Source organism: Penicillium coprophilum (genome assembly GCF_028826855.1).
Source record: "Penicillium coprophilum strain IBT 35676 chromosome Unknown utg000004l_segment0_segment0, whole genome shotgun sequence".
NCBI classification, from domain to species: Eukaryota; Fungi; Ascomycota; class Eurotiomycetes; order Eurotiales; family Aspergillaceae; genus Penicillium; species Penicillium coprophilum.
The window spans coordinates 6,435,668-6,458,878 of NW_026622723.1; the positions used below are offsets into that span (position 1 = coordinate 6,435,668).

The 23,211-nt window shown below is 50.3% G+C and overlaps 6 protein-coding genes across 6 annotated transcripts; 1 reads left to right on the forward strand and 5 right to left on the reverse strand.

Moving 5' to 3' along the window:
* Nucleotides 1–856: 856 nt before the first annotated feature.
* Nucleotides 857–6,254, forward strand: N7500_006867 (putative Rho guanyl nucleotide exchange factor; the record flags this gene model as incomplete). Its single annotated transcript, XM_056678011.1, has 2 exons — nucleotides 857–5,449; nucleotides 5,511–6,254. The coding sequence occupies 2 exons, from the start codon at nucleotides 857–859 to the stop codon at nucleotides 6,252–6,254; spliced, it is 5,337 nt and encodes a 1,778-aa protein (XP_056533011.1).
* A 754-nt stretch (nucleotides 6,255–7,008) lies between these two features.
* Nucleotides 7,009–10,511, reverse strand: N7500_006868 (GTPase-activating protein; the record flags this gene model as incomplete). The annotated part of the gene is given in 4 exon segments (XM_056678012.1): nucleotides 7,009–9,253; nucleotides 9,301–9,652; nucleotides 9,708–10,025; nucleotides 10,040–10,511. The coding sequence occupies 4 exon segments, from the start codon at nucleotides 10,509–10,511 to the stop codon at nucleotides 7,009–7,011; spliced, it is 3,387 nt and encodes a 1,128-aa protein (XP_056533012.1).
* Nucleotides 10,512–12,488: 1,977 nt separating this feature from the next.
* N7500_006869 (uncharacterized protein) lies at nucleotides 12,489–13,716 on the reverse strand (the record flags this gene model as incomplete). Its single annotated transcript, XM_056678013.1, has 2 exons — nucleotides 12,489–13,421; nucleotides 13,477–13,716. 2 exons carry the CDS (start codon nucleotides 13,714–13,716, stop codon nucleotides 12,489–12,491), a joined length of 1,173 nt encoding a protein of 390 aa, XP_056533013.1.
* Nucleotides 13,717–15,631: 1,915 nt separating this feature from the next.
* N7500_006870 (uncharacterized protein) lies at nucleotides 15,632–15,814 on the reverse strand (the record flags this gene model as incomplete). The annotated part of the gene is made up of 1 exon (XM_056678014.1): nucleotides 15,632–15,814. One exon carries the CDS (start codon nucleotides 15,812–15,814, stop codon nucleotides 15,632–15,634), a length of 183 nt encoding a protein of 60 aa, XP_056533014.1.
* A 182-nt stretch (nucleotides 15,815–15,996) lies between these two features.
* N7500_006871 (uncharacterized protein) lies at nucleotides 15,997–19,359 on the reverse strand (the record flags this gene model as incomplete). Its single annotated transcript, XM_056678015.1, has 1 exon — nucleotides 15,997–19,359. One exon carries the CDS (start codon nucleotides 19,357–19,359, stop codon nucleotides 15,997–15,999), a length of 3,363 nt encoding a protein of 1,120 aa, XP_056533015.1.
* A 2,075-nt stretch (nucleotides 19,360–21,434) lies between these two features.
* N7500_006872 (SDR family oxidoreductase) lies at nucleotides 21,435–22,680 on the reverse strand (the record flags this gene model as incomplete). Its single annotated transcript, XM_056678016.1, has 6 exons — nucleotides 21,435–21,556; nucleotides 21,616–21,766; nucleotides 21,829–22,028; nucleotides 22,090–22,253; nucleotides 22,314–22,572; nucleotides 22,626–22,680. 6 exons carry the CDS (start codon nucleotides 22,678–22,680, stop codon nucleotides 21,435–21,437), a joined length of 951 nt encoding a protein of 316 aa, XP_056533016.1.
* Nucleotides 22,681–23,211: the final 531 nt, after the last annotated feature.

Here is a 23,211-nt window from a genome sequence, read left to right on the forward strand (position 1 = left end):
AGTGTCGTTTTAGGCGAGAATATACTGTTGCCCAATTCTAGATACTGCATATGCAGTGAATGTCATAGATATAGTGGGGCCAAATACGACTCAGCCTCTCAGCCTTGCGAGAAAAACGAAAATGGGGGCCATGCTTGTTTAATAATCATTCACCTTGGAGAATTTGATGGCCTCCTATGAGCTGTTCAGTACCTTTCCCAGTGATATATAACTGACCTTGTTACAAGCACAAACAAAACAAGGCAAAACAAAAACAAAAACAAAGCGGGCATCTATGATGGTCCCGGACTACCAGATCCCGGGGAATAAACACCAATTAGTGACATGTCAGCAATAAGATGAAGGTAAAGACATGATGTGCATATTTCGTCTAGAGTACTCCATCCAAAGTACTGTGTACATGATATGCCCCAAAGGGAAACATTTGAAGACGTGGACGTTCGTATATTCAGCCTCGTACAATAAATAGGGTGGTGACCCCGTTGGCGGTGGAGACGGTCCCTCGACTTAGCGTGGGCGCAGCTGATGCGAATCCCAACATCCACATATTTCTCCCCCAAAACAACTCCTGGTTTCACATCTTGACCAAGGTCTCCCTATTACCAAGGCTAGTATATCGTGTTCAACGGGTTTCATTGGGAATGCCCAGAGACAGCTCTTCGGCAGCGTGTCACTGACCCGCATGGTCGTTCCCCTCATTCAAATCAGTCTGATTTGCTCTGAACTAGTCACTCGTTTTGCCATCTACTCACTTGATTGATTGCCCAAGCTCCGGTCCTGCCAAACAATCTCTCACGCGACCCTGGGCTCATCAAGCCGAGTCAAAATCTGGTCGGACCCTCACCCCTCCGCAACAATGTCGCAATACCAAAACGGCCAACAGCCATACTATGGCCAACCTACAAACCCTCAAGCCTCCGGTTTACCGTCCACCGTTCACTATGACAGCTATTCATCCCAGAACCCCGTGCCGGACCAGCATCTGCCTCGAAGGATGCCAAGTTACAATGCTGGGGATGATTCTCGATACTTCAACCCTGCTCAGACCCATAATATGAGAGCGACCGAAGAGAACAGGCAGTACCCAGCACAAGGTGGTGGCTATGGTGACAACACGGGAGATGGTAGCTACAACGCATCGCAGGGAGCCTTTCAAGACGACAGAGACTCGAGATATTCGCGCACTTCCTCAGACACCATGTCGCACATGTCTCCGAGTCGCGCCTCTTCACAAACCTCCAGCATGTCTTATCAGTATCAATACTCTGGAGCAACATCGTCATCACAGCCGGCCTACAATCCGCAGCAGTACGGCCTTCCACACACACAATCGCAACCGGTCCTGGCTTATAACCCCCAGACGTACACTGGCTCCAGCAATGCTTACGCCGCTCCAGCCTCGGCCCACCAACCGTATAATCCTGCAGCATATCAGTCTGCCACAGTTTCGGGTATGAGCTCTCCAGTTCTACCTAGAAGGCAGAGCGCAGCTTCACACTACGGACAGACACCGCCAACTCCACAATCGTACGGCTTCTCCTCCCACCAAGCACCACTTCCACCCCTTCCACCGCCGAGGGGTGCTGACCATCCGTATGGAGGACGCTCGTACCAACCCATGTCACCGAACCCAATGTCGCCTACCCTCTCGCCTACTTATGTCCCGTCAAGTTCCCCGGGCATAATGCATATGCCTCCACCTACATCACGTCCGTATTACAACAACTCACAAGGGGCGGCGTATGACCTGGCATCTTCCCAATATGTCCCAGCGATCCCAAGCGGTTCCTTTGAAGACCAGCCTCCAACGCCTCCAGTTCATCAGACTCATGCAAATGGTCTGTACGGGAAACGGCCAAGTGTATCTCATTCCGGGGCAGGGCGAATGCTACCGACTCCTCCTGTGCAGACCGAATTACCAATGCGAACGGAAACATTGACTCGACACCCCCAATCGCGACCTCTTCCTGGACCACCAGTCGATGAAGCCGGGACAAATGGCAATCGTATGCCGGCGGAACCTCCCATGGCATATGAAGATGTGCTCAGAGAGGATGAGGCGGCAGCGTTGGACTCTCAGAACTTTGCCCGGCGCCACAGCTCTAGAGCATCCCATACTAGCTCTGCTTCGCGAATGCACTTCTCGCCCGACGAGGAACATACTCACACCAACAATCACATGGACTCAAGCGGGGCAGGGTATACCGTGAATTACAATGCGTACAGTGATGAAAGCGATCCTGAGGCTACTGCTGGCTTGATCATGTTGCAAGAAGCTGAAGCGAGCGAGAAGCGTCTTCAAGGGCGGATGCGACGTGAGACCAATGCCTCAGTTTCCAGCTCACGTGGATCCAATGTATCACCAGGAGGCCATTCGTCACACTCTGATCCCTATGGAGATACTGGTATCTTTGACCTAGCACAGGCTGAAGGAGGATACCAAGCAAACCTGTACTATGGGGAGGAGAACTCAGACCCTGCTGCAGGCAACAGATTTCCAGATACATCTGGTTCATTCAGAAGCTCTGTGTCTCCCGATGACCGTGGTGAGTATCATGATGAATACGAGCATCCGCCTATTGCATATGAATATGCCAGACGCCTCCATCATGCGCCAGCTGATGCCAGAGTAGATGCCAGTGGCACAGGGGGATTGACAGCACCTGATGCTTATTCCAGACGGATGAGCTTTGACTATGGCGATGAAGGAGAAACACCATATCAGACCCACTCGGGGGATCAGTCCGACGATGAGAGCCCCGACCCCTACCCACACGAAGATCTGTTCTTCCACCCTGAGATGCGTCCATTACCACCAGCACCTGTTCGGCCTGCTGGTACTGTTGATCTCTTGTCACATTTGGTGCCAGCGGGCACATATAACCATCAATCGGGGCACCAAGATGACTTGGATAGTTATCCACAGTATAACAACCCTTCCATACCGAGCTATGCGGACCCTCATGGCGATACTATGCTGAGCCCGTCCCAAGTTCCGCGGTCATCGTCTTTGTCGACTCCTATTGGTCCTCGTACTGATGCGCCTATCAGATCTAAGACCGATGCAGAACGGCTGAGATACAAGCAACAACAGCAAGAACTCGCTCTGCAGCTTCAGAAAAAGGACCTACCTCATATAGACCCAGTTGCGGGAGCGGAGTTGGCCCTGGATCTTCCAACACTCCCGGTAAACCCGCGAAAGAAGTTCCATCCCGCGAGGCTGTCGTCAGAACAATTCAAGAAGTGTAGCGAGCCGTGGGCTTTGAGTTCTCTCTTGTCCTGGATCAAAGATTTGAGCGAGGATGAAACAGATCTCAGAGAGCAAGCAATTGCAGATGCCATGGTCGCATTGTTCACTCATAAAGTTCCCACAATGAATATCGCTGATGCCGAGACACTGGCTGCTCGAGTTGTGAGCGGCATGCTTGCTGAAGGTGCATTGGTAAAAGAAGAAGAATGGGTCAAGTTTGGCTCAGGCACTCTCTCGGGTATCCTGTTCCAGATCACTGGCACTGGATGCTACTCTCCCAGGCTCCACTTGCACGAAATGCACATTGAAGATACTGATAGTTTCGGCCGATGCTACTCGCATCACTGTATGCGGACATTGAAGAAGGTCAATCTTAAGGCACAGATGATGGCACCGCAGAAGAAGATCGAGGACTGGGTCACTTTCTACAAGGTGCCAAAGGAGGTCTGGGAGGCTCATCCGAAAAAAGAGGTGGATCGACAGAACAATTTGCACGAGATTGTCACTACAGAAGACTCTTACATCGCGCAACTGGATGTCCTACGAGAGCTTTATCGTGATCAACTGGCCAAGATGAATCCTCCGATCATCCCGGTGAAACGATTAAACAAATTTTTGACCGACGTATTTGGAAAGGTCGATGCTGTGAAGAGGGTAAACGAGGATTTCCTGTTGGCACAACTCAAATACCGCCAAAAAGAACAAGGACCTTTCATCTCTGGATTCAGTGACATCTTCCGGGAATGGATTCGCAAAGCTAAGAATGTTTACATCGATTATGCTGCAACCTTCCCAACGGCGAACTATCTTGTGCGCAAGGAGGCTGAGCGGAATCCGCACTTCAAGCAGTTCCTCAACCAAGCGCGGGACCACAAACTGTCAGGTCGCCTGAGCTGGGATACGTTCCTCAAGGCCCCGATTACCAGAATCCAGCGATATACCCTTCTGTTGGCGACTGTCCACAAGAATATGGTCAAGGATTCCGAAGAAAAAGCAAATGTGGCACAAGCTATTGAAGAGATCAAGATCGTGGCACTGGAATGTGACAACAAAGTGGGAGAGATGAACAAGAAGGCCGACTTGATGGAGTTGGCATCCAAGCTGCAATTGCGACCCGACATGAAGAAGGAAGTTGAACTCAATCTCGAACACTTGGGTCGGCAGATCATCCATCGAGGCGAGCTGCAACGTCCTGGCACCCGCACAAGATTCCTTGTCGATACACACGCCATCCTGTTCGACCATTATCTAGTACTTGCCAAGATATTCACAATGCGCGACCGGGCAGTGAAGTATGAACGATACGACATCTCAAAGCTGCCTATTCCAATGGATCTATTGGGCCTGGAAAGCACTGACGATGATCCTGTGATTAAATCATCCGTCAGGGGAGTTTCGACTGTCACACCCTCCCAGGCGGGGACTGTTAGTCCTCTTGCGCATTCAGGGTCTGGTGCATCCGGAGTAAACGGGGCCGTTGACAACTCAAGGGATGATAAGATCCTATACCCTTTCAAAATCAAGCATCTAGGCAAGACTGGAACATATACTCTTTACGCTTTCTCCGCACAAAGCCGCGTGGAATGGTGCCGAAAGATCATCGAAGCGAAGACAAAGCATGCCGCTGCTCTCTTCTCGCAGAACGCCGAGCCATTCCGGCTGCGTGTCGTTGCAGACACTGCGTTCGCATGCTCTGATCAAACGAGTGGCTCTAAAAGTGTCACCATAGAGGGAACCCCTCTTCATCGTGCGATCAAGGAAGTCGAGAAGCAATATGAAACCTCGAAGACTCGCCCTCCAGCAGTATGTAAGACTGCAGTTCACTGTGCTACGGTGTTCCAACAGCCGCCTGGGCGCATCATGTGTGCAATTGGCACAGATAATGGACTTTACATGTCCGAGCTCAATAACCCGCGGGGCTGGCATAGGGCCATCCCCATTATGCGGGTTACACAAGTTGCCGTGTTTGAGGATTTCAATTTGCTTCTGTTGATTGCAGATCGGTCTTTGATTGCATACCACCTCGACGTGGTCTGTCCCGCCAATGGGAAAGCCTCCCAGTCATCTCAAGACTCTGCTCGACGAGCTCCGCAGAAGCTGTCTGGAAATCGTGAAGTGGGCTTCTTTGCCGCCGGTCGTCTGAAGGATCGGTACTTGGTGTTATACAAAAAGCGTGAGGGACTATCATCTACATTCAAGGTAAGTACATATCAGCGACGCCAATAGAGCCAGCAGCAGCAAACTCACGCACAAAACTTAGGTTCTCGAGCCCGTCTTACAGAAGTCTTCCACGAACAAAAGCCGCCTTTTCTCGCGTCGCTCACAAACGGAGTTCTTCCGCGACTACGACGAGTTCTACATCCCTGCGGAAACTTACCGAATTAACATGTTCCACTCCTCGCTTGCCATCTCAACACAAAAGGGCATTGAAGTCCTCACTCTTGACAAGAAACACTCATGGTCTGTTCCAGACTTTAGCTCCAACGATACCCAGGATGCACATGATACTCTACACAGCATTGCCAATCGCATCAGCGGGCTCAAGCCACTAGGCATGTTCCGTCTCAGTGAGAGCGAGTTCCTGGTAGCTTACCAGCAGTGCGCTGTGTACGTCAACAAGCACGGCGACGTCTCCCGCAGTGTGGTCATGGAGTTTGTGGGCAACGCACATACAGCCTGTCTCTATGGCAAGTTTCTGATTCTCTTCAATGAGGACTTTGTTGAAGTCCGCAACGCCATGAACGGCCGCTTACGCCAGGTTATCCCCGGCCACAATGTCGTATGCATTGATGACGGCAGCAAGGTGCCTGGCTCCCTCGATGGCAATGCACAGGCTCTCAGCGGTGGCGCGATGAGTCTTTCCAGCGGCTTCTCCAGCACCACCAATGGCTTCCCAGCCCCCACGGGCTTGGGCAACACGGTTAAAATCTGCATGCAACATCCAGAGTATGAGCGGTGCCAGATTGTCTTGGAGCTTCTCGAGAACGAGGGCCAGAAAGACTAAACCAAAATCCCATCGACTTGGTTCTGGTCGCCATGCTTCGCAATCTTGTTGTATTTGGGTTCCATACCCCTTCTTTTGAGCATTGCATTTGCCACGGCCTAACCTTCTTTCTCGCCATTTTGAGCACCTTTCATTCGTCCAGTCTTCTTTTCATCCCCTTTTTTTTACTTGTGAGCCTTGATTCCATCACACCTTTCCTCCATACCTATGCCTGTTTTATACCCTTTTTCTTCTTCTCTTACGTCGTCACCACACGACATTCTACTTCTACTTCGAAAGTTTGGTGGTGCCTGACCGCTTCCACCCATCTCCTGGGGTCGTTCTAGCCTGCTTGTTGTACATAGAAAACGTCATTACATCTCATGACTTGACGATTCTTTGAATTTGGAATCCTTCTCGTTTATGGGCAACTTTGCCCTTATGAACTTTTGATATTGTTGGTGGAAATATAGGTCTCAAATCTATCTATTGATCTCGACATATTCATGTGAATCGCAAATACCCTGTAACATTTAGTACAAGTATGGAAAGTGCTACATCGAATCCATATGCCCAATAAACAAGAAACGATCCAATAGTAGGTTCTTTGTAAAGGGAATCTAAAAATCCATTTCTAATCCGAGGGGCTCCACGCAACCGGAAGATGAATTCAAAAATCCAAACCAGGGGTTGTAGTACAAAATCGCACGCTGATCTAATCCAAAAGATCGGCGATGAGAAAACTTTATATGACATGAGCTGATATGCAAGAATATCATGACTCGAACTCGACGAGCTTGCTCATGACCTCCCCATCCCGGGCTGTAGGAGAGCCACGGCCCTTAGCAGGAGCGGCAGAGCCGGAGACCTTGCGAGGAGCATGATCCGCATTTCCGTCCAAGAGAGAAGTTCTCTCCTCCTTTCCGCCGTCAAGCACCTCAGCTCCTTCCAGGAGGTCACGGTCAGCGTCACGGACGACACTACGGCGCTCCGTATCAGCGCCATATGCGCCAGCGCCCCAGCTAGGGGTACCGCCAGGGATGGCAACGGCACTGCTCTCACGACGAGGATAGTCATCGTCGTCCTCATCGTCTTCATCTTCCTCGCGACCTAGAGCGTTGCGCTCGAGGTCACGCTGTGCCTCGTCCATTCGTTTTTTGACTTCGGCTGCCATGCGAATTCCATCTGAGACGATGTTGTCGAGGACGCCGCGTAGGCCCTTGCCTGGGGGCACGATGCCTCCCGAGGCGCCGGCGACAGGGGCTGAGCCGGCGGCAAGTCCGGAGGAACGGATGCTGTTGAGGTTGGAGAAAGTTGTGAGGTTGGAAGACATTGAGGAAGATGCGGCCAGAGCCGCGGGGTGGGGATGGTCGGAGAGGTGGAAGGATTGAGGGAAGTAGGATTCAAAGAATTGCTCTAGAAGTTCGTCGGCGAGGACAACCATTCGGAAAGTAGGGAGAGTGATATGCAGGGGATTGTTGGGATCGAGAGCCGGGTTGGCGGACTCAGATGTTGAGTGGGTGTGGTCATTATTGTCTAATTCGGCGGTGGTAGACTTGGCTGACTGAGGTGCTGGCGAGTTGGTGGATTTGGCATCATCAACATCAATCAAATCTTCTTCTTCGTCATCGTCGTCGCCAATGGCAAATGAGTCCAGCTTTTCAGTTGCCTCCGCCGTTGCATCTTGCTGGACCGCTTTTTGATTCTCTGGATGGCTGGGGTCGGCATATTCGAAACAGCGACGAATGAATGCGCTGACACTACCGAGGAATTTCTCGTCAGTAGTGAGCGAGTTATCGGCATGATCGCGGTCTCCTGAATTTAGATTTTCCACAGATGGTGTAGCCGTGATTGTGCCCTCAAACCCACGGCGGGAGAGGAATAACAGCGCCTCGGACATTTTCAAGATCCCTTCACGATCAACCTGGCCATTTCCACTGTCGTCGTACAGGTCGAAGAAATAGTTGATATTATTCATAATGTCGGGAGACCCCTTCAGACGGGCGAGACCGTTCACCACATTTTGGAGATTTAATCCCTCCTCGGGGTCTGTGGCCCACTTGCGGTAGAGACGCTGCATGAACTCATGGTCTGCCGGTTGCCTGCGGTTTGCCCACAGAGCCGATCTCCCTGATGATGATTCTTTTCTCGATGGTCCAGGGGAGTCAGCGACCGCCCATTTGGATGTGGCGGCTAAGAACTCCCGGAAAGCATCATAATCCATGTGTGTAGGGCTGGGACCAAGGCCAACTCGGCCAACTTGGGTATCCGCAGGAGGAGCAAGCATGGAAAGGCGTGAGGATTTCTTCCTCTCTTGCCGCCTTGTCTCTTCCTCAATAACCCTCTGGTGCTGCTCCCACTGGTACAATGTTTCATAGAAGCGGTCGTATATCGTTCCGAGATCATCCACGCTTAGGCGTTTGCTTTCGGGTCCAAGGTTGCGGATAGACGTACGCTTTGCAAAAGTCTCGATATTCTCTAGCACAGCACCCCTGTGCTTTTCGCGTGTCTCGGTGATCGTGCTGTGAGTGATACCAGAAAATTCCTTGAAGGCAACGACCATTAGTTCTTGGAACCTCGTAATGGCACGTAGCTTGGGATTCTCTGATCTCGGGTGAGCAGATTCATCCAATCGTGAGAAATACGACTTCAAGACGGAGATAAACGACCCATCGTCTTGTGTCTCGAGAAGCTCCTCGCCGTTGACTCGGAGAATGGCAAGGCCCACTTGAAAAAGGACTTTTGGCCCTTCTAAGAAAAACACATCCAAGACGCGGAAAGCAAAGACAAGTGGCATGGAGTTAATATAGAGGGACAGAAACCATGGCAGGGATACCACAGAAAGTTGCACATCTGATTTGGTGAGGTGATCCCAGAGAACCGGCATTGTTCTCTCGACTAGAGATTCAAACACCTTCTGATCGAGTAGTGTGCCGTACATTGTTGTTGAATAGTAACCGGGAAGTAAACGGTCACATAGCACGGATAGAAGGAAAAATGCCTGTGCTTCTGACATGTAACTAGTCAAGTTAGCAGACGCCTTGGCAGCTTGGGGATCTGAACATACATCAATAATGCGGCAACGACAATGTTCATGGCTTGGCAATATCCAATCTCCGGGTCAATCCAACTGTATGCGGTGAGAACTCGTCGCAAACGTCCAATACCTTCTTCGCTCTGGAAACCAGGATACTCTGGTAGACTGCGGTTCAAATCTTTCTCAATTTCATCAAGAGCAAGCGATTCTTTCCCCTCAAATTTGGCCAATGTCTGTTGATACTGCATCGGAGAGTGAAGGCGAAGGAACAGAGAACCGGATGTAAGCTCCCATATTTCTCCACGTAACCGATTGGGCAAACCAACTCTAATAAGCTTGTGGAACGTTGGTTGGCGAACCAAAGTGGCATTGCGACCATTTTCTGGAGTATCTCAGTCAGATGTCGGAATATATAATAAAGATATCATCTCCTTTACCTCGGAAATATTCGCCCCAAAGTCTCATCTTACTGCGATCGCGCAGCTTGCGTGCATCACCAGGGTAGCGGAAAATCAGACCCAGGCCTGCATCCGGGGGTTGACGAGTGTCAGCCTCATTCCCATCTTGTCCTTTTCCTTTTGCACCTGAAAGCAGATATTCAGAATAACAATCCGAGACGACGGTCCGCAAATTGTCAACCTCCTTCATTCCTTCCCGCAGGCCTTTTTTCAGCGTGTCGCAGAATCGTTCGCAGGCCTGTCTGCTACCGACAAGCTGCAATATGAGGCGCTGGGGGCGAAGTTTTGTTCTTGTTGCTTAAAGAGCAAACCATTCCATGTTGTGAGCGCCAGGGAGAAGACATGGCTGGCGCTATGAAGGCGTTCAACGCGTCGTATGCAGGATAGGGGGAGAATGAAACCATTGCCTGATGGTCCAGTGCCGTGTGTTTGACCAGTCCATGTGGTCGACGCACTCGCTGTGGCAGAGGGAACGAAGCTCGTCGGCTGGGTTGAGAAGCAGATGAAACGTTCACTCAAATGCAGGCGACCGGCGTATGTGTTTCCCGCCCGGTCAACCCTGCGGGAGCCGTCTCCTTGATTTGCTGATGAATTTGGTAGTGGGAGAACGAGATCGGCGGTGATCTCTTGAAGCGGGTTTTGGGAATCAGGGAGGCGGAACTGTTGCCGGAACAGCGATGCTTTGGAGGGATTATGATCGGGCGATGATAGAACGGGGATGTTGAAATTGGCAGGATCAATCAGGCTCTGAGCCTTCTGAACGAAGGATGACCACGGTATCATGTTGGAAATGTGAACGTGGGGAATTGTGAGAATGTCTTGAAGCCGATAACCGATGATGTCGGGATCACGCTACAGTTAGGGATCTCGAGCGGATCCGGGCTAGGAGTAGGAAAAAAAGCCCGTGCGTTGTTGAAATTGAAGCTTCAGGGTCATCGTACAAGCTAAATCATCCTTGGCCGAGGACTAGGCCTACAGAACAAGAGGATCAAGTCGGGTGTTGGTGTCGGATTGATAAGAGGGGACGTGGTGAAGCCGGCTTCACGTGACTGTACTCAGCCTTATGTGTAGCTTGGCATCACAGCATTCTTCAAAAGATATCAAGTCTTTGGTAGAATTTCTCATTTTCGCCAGACCAGTCTTGGGTGTTGTCCGATTTTTGTTCTGACCCAATAGCCCTAAAAGAAAATGACATCTCTGAGAGAATCCAGCATATTATCTTTGCCTTATGTATAACAAGGCTGAAGTTACCTAGCACAGTGATCTACAATATGTTTGCTGGTGTGACATACTTCATTATCAGGATTGAACACTATCAAATATAGAAACTTACAGCCTTACACTATAGAGAAGCGCCTAAGACCTAGCAGTGTTTCAATTTATGAGGCTTGATTGACATGCATATACCTACTGCACAAACACTGCACAAGCCTGAGATGAGAGAGCATGAAAAACACAATAGACAAATTGGAATGAAATAGTATATAAGTGAAATGAGAGTAGAAACACTGGAAAGAAAATAAGACGTATGAATAGAACAAGGTGTGAAAGAACCAAGCTCAAAGAAACCACTGGTTTTTGAGAATTGGCTTTGGAATCCTCGTCCGAGCGAACAAGTATATAATATTGACTCAGCACTGTGCAGACTGTACAAGTGGTATTGTCTCTTGATCAAGATGATAGTGGACTTGTAAAGTGGATATTGATGTCACAGAGCCCCTGAAAAAAGAATGCGTAGAGCCTTGTTTGATTGGTGATTGATAGTTATAGGTTGAAAGACGAAACACAGCGGACATTTATTTTTCTTTCTTTCTTTCTTTCTTTTTCGTAGTCTTGTGGAGTGACCCATGACCCGAGCTTCAGCATTGCATGTGTGAATTTTGCTGACGAAAAAGTACGAAGTCCAGTATGACCAGTTGGGTTTTTGCATTGGCTGTGGAAAAGAAATGGAGAGTCTCGCATGACTGATGACAGGCATACTCTGGGTCAAACGATAGCGGAACAATTCGCTTGATTTGTTTTGATATTTGTCGATGTTTCTCCAGTGTCAGAGGGCTCGGTTTTTGCTTGCCCATTGGTCTGGAAAATGAATGGTAAGCCCAGTCTGGCTGGCAATGGCCGCCGATGAAATGTAACGGGAGACTTCTTGTTCCATAGGCTTGTTTTCTTTTTGGTTTGGTGCTTGGCTTTATTCTTTCCTTTCAGTGGTCTGAGCGCGGGGAGCCTGGTTTACTTGATGACGGCCCTTGGGTGAAGAAGGCAGAACTTTTTTTCTTTTTTTTCCCTTTTTCTTTGGTATTGTTCTTGTCAAGCCACCTTTGGTGTCAGAGAGATTGTTGTTGTCCGGTGCATCATTGAAAGGACATATAATGGATAGTGAATGGCCAGCCTAGGTGGCTGGTGGTAGTCCTTGGTCGAAAGATGACTTCAAGGAATGTATTTGGATTTTGTATTTGTGCTTTTGTATTATTTTTGCTGACTGGTCCGCAAGCCCCAGAGAGCTTTGCGTATATGTGCGAGCACTCTGTACGGAGTAGTAAAGCCCAGTTGAGAAATCCTCAAAATGTGAAACTGAGCCCCATTGAAACTGTCTGATAATGGCCCTCGAATAAAACACAGCGGGCCTCGGTTGGAAAACAAGATCAACGTGGTCTTTGCTCTTTGTTCTGCTCTTTCAACCTCTTTTCTTCTTGTTTTTTCTTTTTTTTTTTTTTTTTTTTTTTTTTTTTCTGTTGATTTTTGGTCTTTACAGTTTTTTCTTTAGTTCTTGTCGAATGATCCTCGGGCCTCAGAAGGCTCAGTGTACTCAGGAAGGACTTCCTCGGAGGAACGAGGGATAGTCATGAGACCCTGCTTTTCGGAGGCCTCGCCGTCCTCCCAAGCGGCCCTGTGCTCCGCAGAAGTGGTGCCGCGGTAGCGTCGCCAGAGGAAGACTACAGCCTGACCGACCAGCATGCCAATTGCACTGGCAGTCAACCCAGCTAGGACACCTAGAACAGCTGGGACAACGACAAAGTGCACAATGCGAGAGAAGGCACGAGCGAAGGCGCCGTGGTATGGGTGGTGCTGGTGGGGACGAGCGGAGCCGTGAGAATGGGCATGGTGACCACCGGGGCCAAACATTTCACGCCCAGGGCCATCCTTTCCGAAGGGAGGCGGGGGAGGGAAAGGCATACCGCTATGGCCTTCTTCGTGATGACCCATTGCCTTGCCCTTGGATTTGCCATGGCAGCCCTTGCGGCCGGCTTTGGCCATGCCCATCACACGAGCCTTCGCGCCAGCCAAGAGACCCCGGATGCGATAGACCAGTAGTTCCTGCAAGCATTTAGCCTTGCCATGGCACTCCTTCCAAGATAAGCGGTCGGAGGCAGGGGTGGTGTTTTCGATAACAGTCCGAGCGATGAAGAGCTCGCCGTTGGGATCCTGTAGAACGGTGATCGCAACGGTATCGACAGGAACTGGGTGGGTCTCCAGGTCGAGAACAGTGAATCGAACATCCAATAGTTCGTAGCCCGGCTCGTCAGATGGCGCCTCCATGGGCATAATTTCAAGCGCATATCCAACAGGCATTGGGTTGGAGTCCTCTCCCTCTTCATTTTGTTGCACAGCAAGAATTGGAATGGGCGGGGCCGGTGGGAAGATTTGACGGCCGTTGGCTAGTAGGCGGTTGTCTTCGATCGAGAAATCCAGAGTCTGTAGAGATTAATTAAGCCAGTGCGCATAAATGATTAGATTCAGTCGTCCTTACCAGTGATGATGGTTTGCCCTCCGTCCAGCTAACAACACCTTCGTCGTTGGTTTCACGGGATGGACATTCCGAGCAGGGTAGGTCAACAATCGCATGATGAACTTCCTGCATAAGCATAGGCTGGATATTGACAAATCCATCCTCAATCGTATCGACTTTAGATTCCATCTCGGGGACAACCAGCAGGGCGCTGGCGCCAAGAGCAGCGGCGCCACCCATCAAGACGGATCGCACAAACATGGTGCTGGAAATAAACGAAGCCCTGGGCAGAATACTAGTCAAGAGCAAGTCGATGCTCTTCTTGTTGAAGTAGTAGGCTTAATACTGATGTGGTGAACGATATCCCGAGGGGGTATGGTATGGAGATAAGTGATCTTCTTTCAGCGGGAAGTGGAGTGGGTGACGCCAGCGCCTGCGCGGCTCACGCTCTCATTGGTGGATTTAAGAAAGTCAGCCTGCTGACTGTGTAGGCGGCATCTCCCGGACTTGAAAGGGTTGTCTTCATGTTCGGATTGACAAAAAATGACTCTGTCAACACATACTGTGGTGTATCATAGCCATGAACTTTTGAGAGTGTTTGAAAATGTCAAGGACCCCAATATCATTTTGAGTATATACATGAGATTCCGCTGATGGCCGTATGCCGCAATATAGTCCAGTTCCATACATCGCTTCCAGTTGCCAGACGCACATTGCAGTTATCTAGCTTCTAGGCAGTCACCAAATGCTCCCAGTTCCCAGGAGCAGGAGATCGCTGCAAATTGACACGACTGGCCTCTCAAACACGCAGGCGGCCGTATCTTTGTGCCGTGTTTGCCAGCCCCTAGAAGATCATATAATGGTCCCCATCTCCTAGGAGCTGACTGTTTGAGATGGCAGGTCAGCCTGCCGAACGTGCAAGTAGCTTTTTGTTTGTACCATGTTGACAGCCCCTGAAAAAAAAAAATATAAAGTTCCCCGCTCCCAGGGGCTGGCGCGTTGTTGACGCGGCCTGTTCAGCAGGCCGACCATGTTGCCAACCCCTAGGAGATCATATAATGGTCTCCGCTCCCAGGAGTTGGCGTGCTCTACAGGCAGAGCATATAGCCCCTAGGAGATGATATAAATTTCTCATCTCCTAGGGCATTGTTGAATTGGCGTGCTCAGCAGGCTGACCGTACAGCCAGCTCCAGGGAGGTCATATAGTATTCCCCCGCTCGTGGGAGCTGGCTGATACTGAATGTGGTGTGGCCAGCTTGCCAAGCACGCCTCGGGAACAACAGCTAGCCCCAGGAGATGAGACTTGTATCGTCTCCCAGGGGAGCTGTTGTTCCCGCCTCGTGTTCAGCTGGCCGACCATCCAGATGGTTTTTTTTTTGTACCATCTTGCCAACTCCCAGGAGTGAAGATCATTGTATGAACTCCCAGGAGCTGGCTGTTGCTTAAAGTGGGATGGTCGGCCCCGAACACGCAGGCGATTACCAGCCCCCAGGAGATGATATGATGCTCCTATCTCCCAGGGGCTGGCTCTTGTTCCCGCCTCGTGTTCAGCAGGCCGACCATGTAGATGGTGTTGTGTGTACCATCTAACCAGCTCCCGGGAGATCATATAATGCTCTCCACTCCCGGGAGCTGGCGTGTTGTTGCAAAGTGGTATGGTCAGCCCGCCGAACACGCAGGCGGGGTCGTATATCTTGATCGTGGTATAAATCGTGGTATCATAAATTATATCAACGTGCAATTTGCACGTCTTCTGCCCACTTTGTTTTGGTGTAGGCAAACAAATTATACCCGAATATAATATACTCCAGGGCTCAGACATCGCAATTGGACATGTTCGGACACGAAATCAAGCATCGAATCGACGCGGAACTCAAACATGGAGCCAACATGGACTCGGACATGGCGTCGAAACAGTACTCGAACATGAAGTCTTTCGACGGCCGACAAGAAATCGTACATCACCCCGAAGGGTGGAAAACAAGCAAATCGTACATGTTGTCTTCCGACAACCGACAACAATAATCATACAACACCCCAAAGGGTGCACGGACAAGAAGATCGAACACAACTCAAAACAGGTACCCTGACAAATGTCATGGGCGTCGACAACAGTAATCATTCATCACCCTCCCGGGTGAGGGAAACAAGAGTACTCAGACAATGGGTTCTTGCTTCAGTGTCTTTCGTAACAGACACTTGTCGCTGTAGCTGTGCAGGTGAAGCGGCAATCGTCAGACTTGCCAGCTTGCTGCATTGTCGTTGTTGCGGTCCCAAGAGGTGGCTCATTCGTCCCTCCCCTTGGCCGCTGTCCGGTGCAGATGAAGTGGAAATCATCGGACTTGCCAGCTTGCTGCATTGTCGTTGTTGCGGTCCCAAGAGGTGGCTCATTCGTCCCTCCCCTTGGCCGCTGTCCGGTGCAGGTGAAGTGGCAATCATCGGACTTGCCAGCTTCCTGCCTTGTTGTAATATCGTATTAACCATCAAGAGGTGGCTCATTCGTCCCTCCTCTTGATGGGGCGCGCACAGTACCACTTGCCGTTAACCGAACAAAGTCCGATCTCCGGCAAAACGACGGAGGAAGCAAAAGATAATCCGCTCCAAGAATGGAACATCATATCCATGCTCCCAGCGCAGTTCCTCCAGGAACTGATCGGGACCCTCCAAGGCGTAAACCAGGTGTCCAAGGTGACCTGCCCACAGGGGGGACAAAAGCAGAATCACCATCACCAAACCGAATACGCCAAAGGAGAGCCGACGAGCTCCTGTCCACAACCCCCTCAGCAAAGCCGATCCCTCCTGCATGTCTGACTCGCCAGACGCAGTGACGGCGGGTGGGTCGGAAGGCCAAGCCCCTGGCATTTGAGGACCAGAAGTCGCTGCCTCTTCTCCGCCCATTTCCTCCCGCTGTTCTCCTGCAGACTGTTGAGCGCTGCGAGTCGGGTTTTCGGCGTCCTCAACCCTCTTGGTGCCTTCCGAAACCCCCGCACGGGAATCTGTCCCTGTTGCAACGGCATTCTTTACCGAAGCGTCTTCGGGACTGGCCACCAGGGAAGAGGTGGAGACGATCCGAGGGGCTGCTGTGACCTGCAGACCCCCAGAAGAAGACATGATGGTGGGACGAGCTTGAGTCCCTGCCGCGCGTCTCGCAAACACTGCATCAAGGTGCGAGCGAGTATCTGTCCGCAGGCTCGAAACAACAAGCTCATCCTCGGTCTGCCAAGTCAGATCTGATTCATTCAGAGTCGGCTCAGTAACAGCAGGCACACTCAGAATTTCCTCAGCTGACGATGGCTCAGTCTGGGCTGACTCAGTTGGAACTGGCTCACTAGGAGCAGGCGCATTCACAACTTCGTCGGACGGAATGGACACAGTGGACCCGAGCATAGTGCACTCAAGTACACCAGACTCGTGCAAAGTGGGCTCCAAGGTAGTTTGAGTCGGCTCGGTGACAGCTGGCTCACTCGTCACTACCTCAGTGGGCACCTGCACGGTCTCGACAGTCTCGTCTTCCTCCGAATTAGCTTGAGTCGGCTGGGAAACAGCTGGCTCACTCAAAGCTGCATCGATAGGAACCTGCTCGGTGACCTCCAGGACAGCTTGAGTCGGCTGGGGAACAGCTGGCACACTCATGGCTGCGGTGGTGGGCACCTGCTCGGTCGAGACAGTCTCGGTGTATTCCAGAACAGTCTGAGTAGGCTGAGAAACAGCTGGCTCACTCATAACTGTCTGTGTAGGCACTTGCTCGGTATTTACAGACTCGGTGTTTTCCAAAGTAGTCTGAGTTGGCTGCGAAACAGCTGGCTCGCTCATGACTCTCTGGGTGGGCACCTCCTCCGTCGAAACATGCAAAGATTGAGCTGGCTGCGAAACAGCTGGCACACTCATTTCTTGCACTTTCGGGGCTGTGTTCATCGCGTATACCTCAGAACGCCAAAGTAGAGGCGAACCAATGGCTACCACAACTTTTCTCGTGATTCGCTTCTTGTGGCTTCGTCCTTCACCCCGGCTGGGCTCAAGCACACCAGCTATTCTCTTCCGCACAGGGAGGTTGACAGTCCCTGCCGGCTGACTGCTCTCGGCAGGAGGAGACTGAGAACTCTCAGAGCCAGAAGGCTGAGGAGTCACGGAAGAGGAAGGCTGGATACTCTCAGAAGCAGAGGGCTGAGTACTCCCAGAAGAAGAGGGCTGAGCACTCCCTGAAGAGGAGGGCTGAGTATTCTCAGAAGAGGAGGACTGAGTACTCCCAGAAGAAGAGGGCTGAGCACTCCCTGAAGAAGAGGGCTGAGTATTCTCAGAAGAGGAGGACTGAGTATTCACAGGATAATGAGGCTGATTATGGCTCGGAAGAAAGCGTCGACTGAATCCGGTAAGACGGTGCCGCTTGAATCTGGGATTATGGTACCTCGGATACGTGGAGGCTGCCCAGGCGGGTGCTGTCCTGCCCTTGAAGATAGAGCGATTCTTCCGTCGTGCATATTGGATTCTGGCCCTTAGTTCGGGACGCGCAGGGATTCGGTCGCCAACATCAGCCATGCGGATATTCCTTGAGACACAAGGTGTGGTCATAGGCTCCCAGGCCATACAGCCGTCAAAGTTGTGATCGTTCAAATCGAGGTTGGCCATTCGGTTCGTAAGTTCCATCATGTCGTAAGTCTCCACTTGCTGGGGAGCGATGGCAAGGGTGGTAGCTGGTGCTTCTTGCACCATTGCATTTAGGTCGCTCATCTGCGACTCAGCGGCAAGGTCATGTCCTGTGGGCTCAATGCTGATACTCATGGGTGTCCCGGCCCGTGATGTTTCGCGAGTATCCAGTACAATAACATTGCTAAGACTGTCCGATGGGGACACCGAGGACAAATCGGACTCATCGGAAATGGAGTCCAGGTCCTCGTTAGAATCAGAGCTAAGGTCATCATCAGACTTGGAGTTCATGTCCTCATCAGAATCAGAGCTAGATTCATCATCAGAATCAGAGCTAAAGTCACATTCGCGTTCCTCCCGAGGGAGCGTTCTCGGGCCACGTTCTTTTCCCTTGCCGACTTGCTGCTGGTGAATGTCAAATGCATGAATCTGGGAGCTTGGTTCCTGGCTTCCTATGATATGGCGGCGTGCAATACCCACAGGGCTGGCCTGAGACTCAGCAGTCAGTGCACTGCGAGTGTAGGCGTGACTAGCCCTTGTGTTTTGCATGGCTGCGGCTTGCATTCTTTCCATGGTTCTGAGGAGGCCGTTCATCCGGTTCTCCGCGCCTGCAAGGCGCTCTTGTCGTCGCTGGCTGTATTCTGCTGCGGCAACTATATGTCGTAATTCCTGGACATCTATCTGATCCTTCTGGAGGGTCTGATTTAGCTTTTGAAGGGCGGTCTTGTTGCCCTCGGCCCGTTCAAGTTGTTCTGCGAGTTCGTCCAGTCGATTCTCAAGGATTCGAAACTGCGCATCAACGTCACGGGATCGGTTATTGTTCGAACGATGGATCATTGCATCCATCTGGTGTTGATCAACAAAGCGGGTGGTGCGTCGCTGTGCTGCCACTTGGGATCGCAGAGCTGACACCTGGGAATTGACCCGGCTCAGCTCGGCTTCCTGGCGAGAAATCACAGCTTCAGCATCGGCAATCATCTCATTTGCCGAGCGAATATCGCGCTGCGTTGGGTGGACATTGGTTTGTCCAAACGGAGAAGAATGGGCTGTGTCGGGGCCCACCAGGGGGGTGATCCTGTGCGGAGGACCCTGGTTGTTGAGATTGAGAGGAGTGGCATTGGAAGAAGGACCAGGCACCATCTGGAACCCAATGGGCCCATTGCGTGGTGTAGCATTCAGAGGGATAGCAGGAGTTGGGGGGCCCGCCATATTGAACCCAATGACCCCGTTGCGACGAGGCGGACCTTGGTGAGTTGCCATAATGAACTTTAAAAGATGTTAGAGATGGAACTTGCAAAGGCTGGCTGTACAGGCAGCTGCACTCACAATAGGAAAGGGTGACACGGTACGTAAGTCGTTCGGAGACTTCAGAAAAATTGTCAATGGCTGCTACGTTGGAAGTGGTTAGAGACCATGCGTGTGAAATGAAGAAATGGGTTGCAAAGACTCGGGTTGGAAAGACTTACACAAAAATAGAAGCAAATGCACGCATCGACGAACGTGCGGGAACAGTTCTTGTCAGGTTTATCCAGAGACTGGACATACAGCTACGCAACAGGGTGGTCAGAAAAGGTAGACAGCCTACTTGGAAGGGTGGGTGGGACTAACGAGAAACAAGAAGAATCACAAACTCCTCCGGCTTTGTAGAAGAAGCAGAAGAATCAAAAGAAGAAAACTGACGAAGATGGGGAAGAGAAGAGAGAGGAGAAGAGAAAAAGAGAAGTTGAGACCAGAGGGGAGAATTTAAAGGCCTCGACGAACGACGTGATGGTGAGGCTTTAGGTGCCTATTGGTCAATGACATTTCTCAATGACTTAGTCTCACGGCCCTACAACAATAGATGCACTCACTCATTGTTGATTGGAGACAAGCCGTTTTTCTAACAATGACTATTATGAAATCTTCAATAAAGAGAACAATGGGGTGTCTCCTTGGACCCTTGAATGCCCTTTTTCTAGGAATAGGATGTCTTTTTCGATAGTACAGTCTACATTAAGCTTTTGATCTTATATTTGTTTAACCATACTGTCCTATTTTGCCTATAATTACTAATATATGTAGGTTTCCAAGGTTCAGATCTAGGCCATGTGGAATGTCGTCGGCTTGCCGAAGGCCAGTGCACTCGGCTTATCGAGTAGGTTGTTCTTCCAAGGGTCAAAGCAAGTCGTGACAATTCCGTGTCACAGGATTTACTTTGGTCTAGATAAAGTCGTTCCGAGGGTACTGTCACCAAGGCTCTTAGTCGAGGGATCGGTCCTGTCCCTGTGTTTCCTCCCTCTTGGGTGACAACTCGGTATTAGGCATTGATGTGCAAGCTTTGGCAGTTCTCTACTCTACGGCATGAGTACGTTGAGTTTCAAACTTCCCCACAAGTGTATCATTGCTGACACCATGACGAGGTTGTTCCCAGGAGGCGCTTGTGGGGGTAGCCTCCAGCCCCACAAAGTCCCCGAACAAGAACACGGTACGGGCCGGTCCCGCTGCAAGCAACCTTTCCACCTGGCAACCTTGGAAGCGCATCCAGCAACAAACCCTGCAATTCGGTGACAATCTACATTCTACGAATTCCGCGACGCAACGACTATCTAGACTCAGTCTATATTGCCAGCAATCACACAATGGTTTTGACATTCGAGTTTGTGAGCACCTTCAGGACGAAAAATGACACGAGGTCGAGCTTGTACTAATGTACGTATGATGAATAGTTTGCAGCTATTAAAAACGTTTCAACTAGCAGTTGACACAACTGAGAACATGGCTTAGTTGCGAGGCGGGATTTTGCAATCATGCCATGATCTCGCAAAGACAGTTCCACAACTACATTTGGGGCTTTTGACCTCATTAGGTATGTGTTCTCATTTGCTCAAATCATCCGAAATGTTCGCGACCCAAAAGAGACTGATATCATGTTTGCTTAAGATTCCCTATCAAGACCTCGAAGATGACTCAACACGACCCCAGCTTCTTGGAGAGATTGTACGACAAGTTGTCCTATCTTTCGAGAGTAAGGTTAAAGCCGATTCGACTCTTTGGTATTCACCACTGCAACCCCCGATCCTCTTTGACCGCGAGGGACTAAAGAGGCGATTGGTACCTCGGGGGCTTCAGCACAGTGCGACAGGACATGAGACATGACATAACACAGAATACAAACCGGGGTAACACGATGGTCTATCCAGCAGCTTTCGTCAAGGGTTTTGATATGAGGAATATGGAAGACGGACGCAATCTGTATCTACCAAACCTAGTTGAGGGATATTTGGTAAAATTCATTCGAAACCTAAAGGTCCAAAAAGCCTTGATGTCTTATCAATATCTTGTACAATTCCATCCACTCAAAGCTTAGACTTCTTGCCAGTCACGTTGGGTACATCATCCCCCGAAAGCAGGAAGTCCGGGTAAGATAGGCTGCCACCGGAAGCTCCACCTGCCGACATGCGCCAGTTTGCACCATCCACTGTTCATGAGTCAGTATGGAGGAACCTTGATCATGCTTTCTTTGATCTGATAACTCACCAACAAGCGTTTGGCCAGTGACATAGCTGCCAGTGTCTGAGAAAAGATAGACGGTAGCGTCGGCAATGTCACGGACATGGCCAAAGCGGCCAAGCGGCTGCGCCTTGGTGTAAGCCTCCAAGGCATCTGATGGCAGCAGGCGCTCCAAGCCCTAAGAATGGTAAGCTGATCGAGTTTTGACATGGGAATAGCACTATTGAGACTTCTACTAACCTCGGTCTGTGCAATAGGGCCCGGCGCAATGATATTGGAGGTCATTCCACGAGGACCATACTCGATCGCGACACTGTGCGACAAGGCATCGATGCCGGCTTTGGCAACGGATACATGGGTCTGGAAGGGCATACCCCGGTAGTGGATGGTAGCACTGACAAAGATGATTCTTCCGCCGGTTCCAATTGGTGATGGTTGAACTGGAGGATTGTCAGTTTCAATGACACACATGGGTTAATATTCACCAACTGATGCACTCACGAGTCTTTGGGTCCATTCTGTGCTTGCTGGCTGACTCCCTCAGATGCGGAAGAGTTGCCTTGAGGGTATTGTAGGAGCCCAATACATCAATATCCATAACTGACTTGAAAGCATTGACCGAGAGTTGCTCGATCGAGGCGAGGAAATTACCTGCCGCTCCAGCACTGTTGGATACTATTAATACGAAAATCGCACACCAGGGTCATGTCAGTATATCGACCTACATGACAAAATCAATGCCTCCTAGCTCCTTGACACAGCGTTCAACTGCTTGTTCCAAATTCTCGAGCTTTCGCACGTCCACGGAACCAATTCCAATCACCTTGGCACCGGGTCGGGCTGTTGCGATGTCCTGGGCGACACGCTCGGTCTTCTCTACATTGCGACCGATAATGCAGGCGTTGGCACCGAGATGTACTAGTGCCCGCACCTGGGCACTGCAGATAGTTCCAGCACCACCTGTGCAGAAGACTACTTTATTTGCTAGATCGAGGAGTTAGTGTGGTTGTGTAATGACCATAGCAAAGAGTGCTCACCAAATATCCCATCTTTCCAGGAGTCACTCAGATATTCTGTCTTGGGCAGCGGCATTTTGATTACGGAGTACTATGTCTATGGATATATTCCAATAAAGATTGTGGGGGAGTTGGGGGATGTTCAGGAGGTACTTTATGATAACCCGTGGACCCTCTCCCGCACTCGGACCTCGGCGTATTCGGCCGCCCAATTTAATGCATTTGTGCATTCCAAACTTGGATGATTACTGATCAATGACCGATTGGAAATTTACACTGTAAACTTCGAAGGAATTATTTCAAAGCTGAAACAGTGAGTTTGAGCTGTATGGCGAGAAAAATACTTAATAATTTCATCAAGCTATCATCAATAGTATTCGATGTATCTAGGGGCCATATATATATTTCTCCCAAGGCCAGAAAAATCCCATGCTTAATACATCCCTCATTGGAGCATGAGTGGCAATTTATTGTAGCTATAGATTTCGGTTTATGTCCTATATACTGCAAGAGTAGGATAGATTCTGGACAACAGGCTTATATTTGCATATATATAGACACTCATTTGACTGCAGAAACAACTAAATTCCCCCATTACGATGAAGAA